This window comes from Triticum aestivum, chromosome 3D, assembly GCF_018294505.1.
Source record: "Triticum aestivum cultivar Chinese Spring chromosome 3D, IWGSC CS RefSeq v2.1, whole genome shotgun sequence".
Lineage (NCBI taxonomy): Eukaryota > Viridiplantae > Streptophyta > Magnoliopsida > Poales > Poaceae > Triticum > Triticum aestivum.
Window position 1 is genome coordinate 8,680,878 of NC_057802.1, and position 10,757 is coordinate 8,691,634.

Below are 10,757 nucleotides of genomic sequence, written 5' to 3' on the forward strand. Positions count from 1 at the left end.
ACGAATTTTAAAAAAAATTATGAATTTTAGAAAAATTAAAATAAAAATTTCCTGAATAAGCCAAGGAAAAACAACCATGCAAAAAACAATGGGACGCTCCAGATGGTTCTTAAGAACTGCCGCATAAGCGCTAAATAGGACCTTTTCCCCTCCGGTCCAATTCTTTGCCCACCGGTTTACTGGGTGAGTTTTTTTTCCCTCAAAAAAAATACTCGCTGAGGTTTTTTGGTGTATTTTTTCACACGGTTCTTGTTGTGTTGTTTTACATATTTTCTTTTTTTCTTTCTGTTTTTTTTTCTTTTTCTTTTTCATACTTGCTATCAAAAAACTTATAATTCTTTTAGGATCACAAGAAATTTTAAAATTCATGAAAAAAATTGTATTTACAAAATTATAAAAATTTGCAATTTTTTTATAACTCATGAATCTGTTTTCAAATTTTGTGACCTTTTTTATACTTGAGAATTTTTCTTAAAGTCGGGAAGTGTTCTTATTTAAATTTGTGAAAAAAACTAAGTTCGTGATATTTTTCAAAAATGGTGAAATTTCTCAGATTGAACTTTTTAAAAAATCATGAACTTTTCTCAAATTCACAATCTTTTTTGTTTAAACTTTTCCAAATTTGTGATTTTTTAATTCGTAATTTTTTTCGAAATTTACAATATTTTTCCAAATTCATGAATAATTTTGATCCCACAAATTTTTTTTTAATTCGCTTTTTTTTTTAATTTTGCGATTTTTTGTTGAATCCATGAACTTTTTTTAAAAGTCAACTATGAAATCTGGCGAGCGAGCAGCGGCGCACAAGCACATGGATCTATCCTTGCGGCGGTAGCGGACGCTTGTACGTGAAGCGGTGCTTAGTGCGTCGATTAGGAGCTCTCTGGAATATTGGCTAGGTATCAGGTGAAACATTTCCACTCGTAACGCCGGGCAAGTCCACCAATCGTGCACCCATCCGCTATATGGGCCAGCCCAATGGCTTCTTTCTGTCTTTAATCATCGGTGTTGGAAATGTTCTAGAATCTTCTTTGATTGGTTTTTTCTCCAATTTCTCAGAGGTTTTGTTGGCATTTCATTCTTTGGTTTCCTTTTTCATTGTATTTTTATTGTTTATCTTTTATCCTTTTTTATTTGGGGACATCTTTAAATCCGTGAAAATTTTAATAATTCATTAACATTTTTCAAATTTCTTGAATTTTTTTGATTTTAATATAAAAGTTAGTTTTTATATTTCTTGAACACGTTTTAAAATTTTCACAGTAGCCTAGTTTTGTAAAATAAAATGACTCAAAACCAGCGTATCCAACAGCCTGCTGGAAAACCGGTCAAATAAAATAGCAATTAGCCCAAACCAGTTAGTAGGCCAGCCAAGTTTGAGCGACTGAGCGTTTGGTCCCTTATTCGCGCAGAGGACTCGAGCTATGGATATTCCTATGGTAGCACCTTGGGAGGATCACAACACGCCAATGAGTAGAGTGACCAAAGTATTCTTGTGCACAACTCAATAGGAAAGGTATTCAGTATTCTTGTGTGGATGCAAGCAATTTGATTAGACTGAAATTGAAGTGATTTTTCAAAAAAAGAAAATGTAAAACAGTTGCCAAAATACAGCAATCCTTGCACTAGCATAAAAATTTGTGCAAGGATTAATGTCCAGTTCAGCAACTGCACATTCACAAATATATTTTGCTTTTACATTTTACCCAATGGTCATTTTTTGCAAAATTGACATGAACATGGAATTAGTTAGGACCCAGCAGCACACGGAACAAAGCTAGTAGTACAAAGATTACAACCCCATTGTCGTGAGTGGACGCCTGAATAATTCGCCCGGCCATATCAATCAGGTTCAGTAACCACGGGCTCACGTAACCCAGCAGAAAACAAAAAGCACACAACTGCTGAACTACACTGAAACTTAATCATGTACTACCTCACATGCCAACAGCCTCACACATTCTGCAGCTCTGAACACACCTACTAGTCAATGAGTCACCAAGAACAGCGAGATAATCTTTTTCTTCAGATTATAATGGAGTAGAACACTATGCCGACATCACGAGACACGCGCGGCCAGAATTTAGATCAGAGAACTTATAGGACAGAATAACCTTATTTCATTACTTTCATTAAATCGAAGTAGGTCGGACCAAATGAATTTCAGAGTTTCGGAGTTGATTGACACGGTACATGAATGAACGGAAGGAAGGGGGGCTTATTCTGCTGGTGGATCGACAAGAAATTTCTAAGGCTGACCTTCACGCGGTCACCGATTAATGGCCTACTGCTACATGTACACAATTTGAATGGATATTTACACGGCAATATTGAATCGGAGGAGAAAAGAATGGTGTGGGCCAGAGAAAACAATGGCTTTGGTTGCAATCACAACCTTTTTCTAATCATTGTTCGGTAAATTTTCCATGTCCACACAAAAAGGAACATCGTGAGAAGCGTGGCCACCGTCGTCCAGAATATGATCAGCCACGACGGCATCGACTTCGGGAAGAGACCTGTTTCAGAAGCCAGCGACACGGTCAACATGACAGTAGGAGGCACATGCTACCTGCGAGCACCAAGAAAGAAACTGGACTAGTAGCACTCACCATGGCCAAACTTGATGCAGATCAGAAGCTCTATGATGCATATAGCCAGCGAAAGCCAACAGAAAGACCCCACCTTCTTCACAGAGTTCCTGAAATCATTTGTCACATATATAAGACAATTACTTTCAGCAAGATTGCCTCCATGTTTATGTGAATACGTAAGATACGCTATGAAGTATGCAAAGTTTGAAGCTAGTGGGTCAAACTTTGTACCTGTCCTGCAAATAGGTGTTGTATTCGCGGATGGTTGGTATCGCAATCAACCACCAAAGGACCAGTCGGTAGACAATCAAGGGATTCCGGGGAGGAATCCAGAGGCAGAACTTAAGAAAGAATGTGTTAAGTTCGATGGTCATGAAAATTACGCACAGGCTTAGCACTTGGATGAATCTCCAAGGGCCGAGCAGAGGGTACCACTCATCCTTGTCCCACTGTGCTGGTGTGAACTGACCTAGTGTCCTTTTCACCTAAACAGAGGCAAAAGGTTGGACAAATGAACTCATGAGCAAGGCTAACGACATCAAGTCTAAAATAGATAACTGATACGGCTCAAGAACATACAACTTCAAAAAGAAAACTCGGATAGGTATAGCACAGCAAACCACAATCTAAACCTACACAGGTTGTTTGTATCTATATATATGCAAATGAAAACATTCAAAAAAGGATTTGCAGGACATGAAGAAAGAGTTTTAAAAAGGTTAATCATTATAAGCTTTACTTTGGGCTAGTAACCCACTAACATATCAGTTCTGTTAGTGGCAGGTATGAATATGTGCAAGTATTACTGTGCTGCCAGCAAAATGTGTGTCCCTTAACTGGAAGTATCCATCTTAACCAGAGTTTATGCATAAAACTGACACTAACAGATGTTGTATAGGTCAGTGGAAAAATAGTTACAGATTATTTCGTGTGGTTGCAGATAATTCATTATAAACTATACGAGATGTCGAGATGTGAACTCTTGCAATGAAAAGTTTGAGCTTGTACTTAAACTAGTCCAGACAAGCCAAGGAATTATTTTAATTGACAGACTATTGAAGAAATTGCTCTGGTTTCTCAGTAATTTTTGCCTTCGCTAGATTTCATCGTACTATCATGACATTGAGTAGGATAAAAGATCAGCTGCAGCTGGGCATAATCTTAAATAAAAACTCAATGCGACTGATTGCTTTGCTGGGCAACTCATTTTCCTATACAAAGATTAGTAATAGCATACCTTACTCATAATATTGGGCTGGCGACTCAAGCCAACCCATTCATATGTCCTCCCATCAAAATATCTCACAGTCTTCATACCAGCCCAGATACCTGAATCACAGACAAGATGTCCCCATTCAAGAAGAGGTAAAATCTAGGAGGTAAATCTAACTATCTAAACAGCTAAATCTATTGAAGACAACGAACAAAACATGCATGCCGACATATACCAAATGCAGGTATTAAGTTCAAAATTCATATAAAGGTATTGTGAATATAGATAAAATAATGAAAACCACATAAAAATCTTACCAAACCAATTGCAGATCAATATGTCTAGAACAATGCTATCCCACCAGCATTCGTTAAAATTTGGCAACATATGTCGAAAAGTTAGCTGCAGTTCACACAGCATTACATAAGAGATCTAGTTTAAAGATAAAACTGAACACATATATAAAAAGTACATACCTCCATTAACTCAAAGCCAATTGATAACACCCATAGAAGTGGTTGGTTTCGTATCATTATAGCCTTTCCCCACCATCCAAGGATATGGGCAATAACAAACTCGTCAAAAAGGATGTCCTAGAAAAACCTATATTCAGATCAGTAAATTGAAGCATCTCCAAGATCATGATCAATCAGAGAAATACGACAGACCAAAATTGAACAAGGAAAGGTAGCAGGTTTGTGAATGAAGTCATCATACATAAACATTGTTAAACCTGCTTTTCGGATGATCAGGTACATATATACGGCAGTCGGTTCCATAGGATCTTTCAGGTAATTCTGTCAGACAATGGTGTGAAATAAGGATTCCTTCAACAAGATAAAGCTCCACTATTAGATCAGATATGGAAAAGCATATGTCTTACCAACACCAAGGTCAGGGTGAAGGTACTTCATGAACTGCCTAGCATCATCACGAGTCTGCAAAATGAAATAGAAGGAATTATGACCACTAATTACAGTTTCTGCTGTTTAATATTGCTTCTGCCGCTAAACTATAATTTCTTAACATCGTTGCATCTTATTACAATGACCTGTTTCACCAATAAAACTCAAAAGTACATATATGGAAAAGATCATACCAAAGCAATGGTACAACTGTTTAAATACATATAAAGTGCTATATTACACAATTAATAAATTTAGAAAATAACTTTTCACCTCAGATGCGCTTGCATAATTCACTGTTTTTTCATAAAATGAGTAAGGGAGCTAACAGCTTTCTGTTCGCATTTTGGCTACACAGAGACAATAGGTGAACATTGCACTTTCTTATTGCTGCCTGGGGAGTTTTCTCTTGCATAATAAGCTATCAGAATGATTAGAAAAGGGATACCCTGGCCCTTTTCTCTATTGTGTCTTACTCTCTTTATCATCCTATTTCCAAACTAATACGTATTCGCCACAAATTGTAACATTACACTTGGCATTGGCACTATTGTTATCAATACATTCTGCCAGATATTCCAATTGCCAAGCAATGTCACCGGGTTTTTTAATCAGTGCAATGGCATATCTTTATTTTGTGTGAAGCATGAGCCAAAGTACTAGTAAAACGCAATTCCCCATGCTAAGCAACAAAAAACTGAGAGACTTTTCCACCATTAATTGGCTATGCTTTTGACAGGTTCATGAATCCGAAGAATCGAATAGCATAAGCATTTTTTTCAAACAAGATTTACAAAACTGTACTTACCTGGAAAAGCAAAAATGTGAGGGCCACAAGGTAAACAACTGCCATCCCATGGACCAGCCGCCAAATTGCAGGATGTGGTCTGATGAGCACACTGAATCATAATGGAAGTAGCTATCAGTAAATGTATGCACAAACCACAGCGACTTCTGGAACAAAATTTATGGAGAAGGCTGCAATGATCAATGTTTTTTTTTTACAGGGAGCAGAAATGAAGTAATGATTTGCTGTCCAGGTTAGTTCAACTACAAAACTTTTTTTTAATGGTTGTACTACAGATCATACTTCACAAGCTCGAAGATATTGAGAGGTTCAGATCAAATATAAAGCACACATAAATACATTTCCCTTCTGCTGAAGATCAGTGCACAATATACTTATTCATATCTACATGCCCACTCATATGAAATAAGAGTTAAAAAATAAGGTATATAGTTTCTGCAACTCACGTTGAAGGTGCCTGAAGAAAAGAATAAGCCAAGAAAACAGCAATCATCGCAAAGACACCCCTGTTGACAAGATAAAAATATATATATGAGCACTAAGATTTGCTCAACTCAAATGGGAATTAGCAGATAAAAGGCGAGAAAAATAACGGTGAATGATTATTATCCCAGTTGAAGATATGTTCTCTCACAGATGTTCAGTTGGTGATTAAGAAACGATTATTTTTCCGCCATATAACATAAATAAAAATACCTTTTTACAGATGAGACACGGTCAGCAGAGAAGCTTCCTTCTGGATTAAGAGCACCACTTGCCCAACTGATAAAGAATTGAAAAACAAGTGCCCATTAAACATACAGCAGTTTTGGAATTCTTTAAAAAAAATGCAGTGATCTTAACAATGGTAAAACGCCATAGTAGGTCAACCATCAGCAATGTATTAACATCATTATTGTAAGAGTCTCTGTACCAACACTAAAAATAACTCCACAGGTAAAAGAGATCCAGCAGCAGCTCACATTAAAAAGCAGGTTCCCATGAGTAACAACGAGATGGTCCGTGGTCTGTACGCCCACGCGGTCCAGGGATCAACTTCGCCGAAATTATTGGGCGATTTTACACCATTGCACCCTCTGTCGATATACTCTCTTGTAGGCTTGTGACGACCGTTGACCTCCATGGTAACAACAACCTTGACAAAAATTACCACCTGCAAAGTGTCCATGGCAGCATACAGGATCAATCAATACATGGTCTTACTGACCTTCAAGATCAACAAACAAAGTGATGCCACTCTTCCTACAAATCAGTACTGGGCTGCTAAAAGACGCACAGCAACCAGTGAGACAAATAATTAGCAACTGAATAATGTGCCAGCAGCTACTAGTATCTGGCATCAAGAAATGTGATGATTGAGCAGAGCACATCTGGAAATAAGCACTTGAAACGAGAAGGAAAAAAAAACTAAATTCGGCATGAGCACGTTCTCTGAAGCCAGCAGCAATGCCCAGGCCTTTGTGTGGCTCTGGTTGTTTCAGGATAACAAAAAGGGGGCGGTCTGCCCTCTGCTGCCTGCAACCAGAGGGCGGCTTCAATACCAAAACAGAGGAGGGGAGGGGAGGAACAAGAAGAAGAAGAAGGAACGCCTTGGAACTCGGGAGAGGGACGCGATTGGCTGAGCGAGGAAACAAATTCAGAAGAAACAGAGGCACTACTCTAGCTCTATGATTCACTAGGTAGCCAGCTACAGTGGAGAGCCGTACGGCCTCCTCCAAATTAAGAAACCGCAAAAGCTAAAAGGCAGCAGCTTTTCGCAATGCCGTCCGTCCGACCCATAGGGAGGGAGAGAGAGAGATCTAGACGGCGTGCCGGGGGGCGGCGCCCAGGAGCTGCGAAGGCCAGCAATCACATACCTCGAGGGAGGCTCAATGGCCGAGCAACGCGGACGGGGCGGCGGGAGCGCGGTGCCCCGGGGAGGAAGGACGGCGGCGGCGGCGACGCGCGCGCGAGGGAGAGAGGCGGTAGGGGGGCTGATGGACGCGCCGGCGGCAGAGTGGTGGGGGGGATTTAGGGCGCGTTGGGGGGAGATTGATCCTGGTTCTTGCAGTATAAATAGGTGATTAGTGGTCAAGGGGGGAGGAGAGCGGCGCTGGCAAAGTTCGACGACTGGAGATGCTTCGAGGTGAAGGGGGGTTCGGCTCTGCCTTTGTTTTGGACCCGGAGACGAGACGACCTCTCGCTATCGGCCGTGTGGGCTGTCAAGGCCCCCGTGTGGCCGCCGTGCCAATGCCCTAATGGGATATCTTTTGACAAAAAAATATTATGGTGATATAATAATCCTAATAAACAAAACGTTCGCCGGGAGGGATGGCGATGGCGAACGTTTCGGTGGCAACTTTAGTTGTTGAGAGGACGGCAATTTTGGTTTGCAAGCACGGTAATTTTCTGGCGAAGAAAAGAGCTACGGCGGAGTTGCCATGCCCGCTAACTAAAATTGCCATGCTCGGTCAACGCAAATTGCCATCAAAATCATTCGCAAACGCCGTCTCTCCCAGCGAGCGAACGTTCACTGAGTGCTGAGGTCGGAAATGTGTGCTTTGCTCCACATGTAGCTCATCAAGTGGACCTTTCAGAAAAGGAAAAAAACGCATATAGCGAAACCCTAATCCGAACAAGCCATCTCTTCCCTCCTCTCTTTGGACGGCGTGGGGGCTCTTCAGTGGCTGAATTTATCGATGTTGTCTCTCACCGCTGAGAGTGGCGCAACACTAAAGACTTCGGTTACGGCTTTGGCGAGAACCTTGAGGCGTAAGGTATTGTTCGTAATTTCTCTTTCGATTAGGGTCTTTCCTGTAATTATGGGTTTAGTCACCATGGTTATTTGGTTCTGTATGCTATTCTCACTATCTAATTATATAAGCCGTGTTTATTAAGAAAACAATGTGTTTTTTGTTCTCCTTGTCGAAATGGGCATGGCCAGGTTTGAAACACAAGTGAGAAAAGGAGACTAACAAGTCCTTTTATATACTCTTTTCCTCTTCTGGAACAACAAAATTTTCAAATCTCTTTGTACACAAGCTAAGATTTTTTTCCCCAAGTATGTACACAAGTTAAGTTTATAGTAGTAAAAAAATCATAAGATTGGTGAGATAAATCAAGAATGTAATATGTAAATCAAGAATGTAATATTTTTCGCTTGGTGAGATAAATATGTAAATTGAATTTGTAGTCATGCACACATGAAAACATAAGTCAAGACTCTCAAAATGAACCGGAAATTCGACAATATCAAATCAGGGTCTATTGGTGCTCTACAAGCATACATTCAAATGTCTCTTGAATGCATATCAAGAGATATTAAATGCATAAATAGGGTCTCTTTGTTGTGAGGCTAGAAAATAAAGAGGATAATTGGGACTTCTGTGGAGTGATGTAGTTAAAAAAACAAAAACACTCTTTGTTCATTCATTTTGTCCACGCCTGTAGGCATAGTCCTCCGACAAGGCAGCATTACTTGTCGACAAGTCACCTGCTAGCATATGAAATAAGGTTGCAATTGTCATGTAAGAGTTTGATCGTGTAAATAACTTCTATATTTGATCCCCTCTGACATCTTTCTGATTGTCCTATGATGATTAGAACCATCGAGCCAACTAGAACCGTTCCATTTGGTTACACATGACACACTCGAAGACACTCTTACCCATTGAGTCACTTTACGCACGAGCTCCAGTGATGGGTCGCTATATTCTAGAAATTGGACAAGTGTAGCTCGGACCCTTTAACCCCAGTGGGAGGGATGTCCTCTATCAATATGATTCACTACGGTCTCGAGTCCCCTCTATATTCCACCACTGGTAGAAAAAAGCCCTTTAGTCCCGGTTCGCAACAGCCTTTAGTCCCGGCTGTGCAACCGGGACTAAATATGCGTGACTAAAGACCCCCCTTTAGTCGTGCCTCTTACGGACCGCGACTAAAAGCTTTAGTCCCGGTTCTTGTGGCTGACTGGGACTAAAGGCCCGTCCACGTGGGCGCCAGTGGTCCGTCGGGGCGGAGGACCTTTAGTCCCGGTTCTCGTGGCCAACCGGGACTAAAGGCCTCCTCCGCAGGTTTAGGGTTTTAGCCCCCCTAAACCTGGTTTCTTTTTAGTTTGGAGTGTTTTATTTCTTTTATATTTTATTTTGTGTTTTATTTTAATTTTGATAAAGTTTCAGTACACATATTCTACGCTACTATATACATGCATATGAAATTTCAAACAAGAAGAATTCAAGAGGAATATATAATATATATTCAATCTCGGGTGACCATATACAACTTCGAACAAGTTTCCATACACAATTAGGATGGATGACCATATACAACTTCGAACAAGTTTCAATCTCGGGTATGCATATAAATTTCTTCGTCCTCGGTATAGTGTTCTCCTTTAGGATTGATGACTTCCCTCATGAAAAATCCTGCTAATTCTTCTTGAATTGGTCGGAAGCGAGCTTCTGGACTAAGCCTCCTCCGCAAGTTATCCGTCGCGTTCCGCACGCTATCCGATGCCTTCCGCTCAGAGGTGTGTCTCCAGATGTTCTCACAAACATAGTATCCACATAGATTGGTCCCCGGTGGCTGCTTATCCACATTAACTAACCTTCTGAAATCTAGCTCATGTTTGAATTCACCGACAATTTCTTCTGAGAACCGTCTCCAAACCCCTAAGGGCAAAGAAAATTAAATGAACAAGGGAGTTATTAGTTACTTGATATTAGGAAATGAACGAAAGAGACCGATCGATATAGAGCTCAAATGATTGAAAATAATTACTTTTGCAGCATTTTTCTCATGTCGGCCCAACGCTTTGGATCCGAATCCATAGAGTCCATGATTAGAACTCTGGAGGTGTGAAGTTCAATATTTAGCAGAATCCAGTGGAACCTGCGGACACGTTACATGCACAGTCATGCATAACTCATCGATTAGACATACCATGCATGGAGTAAACAAAAGAGAATGGGCACAAGAGAGAAACACTCACCCAAAATGGTAAGGAAATAGAATATGACTTTTGAGTTGATGCTTTCTAAGAAACTTGTACAAGTCTTTCTCCACGTCTTCGGGGTGATGTTGTAACACATGTCCATTAACGATATGTGGGTCAATGAACCCAACATCATGGATGTTTCTTATTTTGCATTCCCAAATCTTCAATCTGCATAATAGCGTACGCAACAATATAGTTAGGACAATATATATATAGTGCAGGCAATGAAGAACGAGATGAGGTAGAAATAAATCACTTACAGAAC

The 10,757-nt window shown here is 40.2% G+C and overlaps 1 protein-coding gene across 2 annotated transcripts; it reads right to left on the reverse strand.

Annotated features, from left to right (window-relative positions):
* Positions 1–2,103: 2,103 nt before the first annotated feature.
* On the reverse strand, positions 2,104–7,627 carry LOC123076842 (CDP-diacylglycerol--serine O-phosphatidyltransferase 1). 2 transcript variants are annotated; one of them, XM_044498988.1, is made up of 13 exons: positions 7,374–7,627; positions 6,480–6,670; positions 6,214–6,279; positions 5,964–6,023; positions 5,518–5,608; positions 4,688–4,742; positions 4,522–4,601; positions 4,281–4,397; positions 4,122–4,206; positions 3,829–3,920; positions 2,823–3,076; positions 2,610–2,698; positions 2,104–2,516 (listed from the first exon to the last, which is right to left on the reverse strand). In XM_044498988.1, exons 2-13 carry the CDS (start codon positions 6,638–6,640, stop codon positions 2,389–2,391), a joined length of 1,278 nt encoding a protein of 425 aa, XP_044354923.1. In that variant the 5' UTR covers positions 6,641–6,670; positions 7,374–7,627; the 3' UTR covers positions 2,104–2,388. The 2 variants fall into 2 exon arrangements, with proteins under 2 accessions (XP_044354923.1, XP_044354922.1); XM_044498987.1 differs by lacking the exon at positions 7,374–7,627 and having other exon boundaries at positions 6,480–6,700.
* Between the last annotated feature and the right edge of the window lie 3,130 nt (positions 7,628–10,757).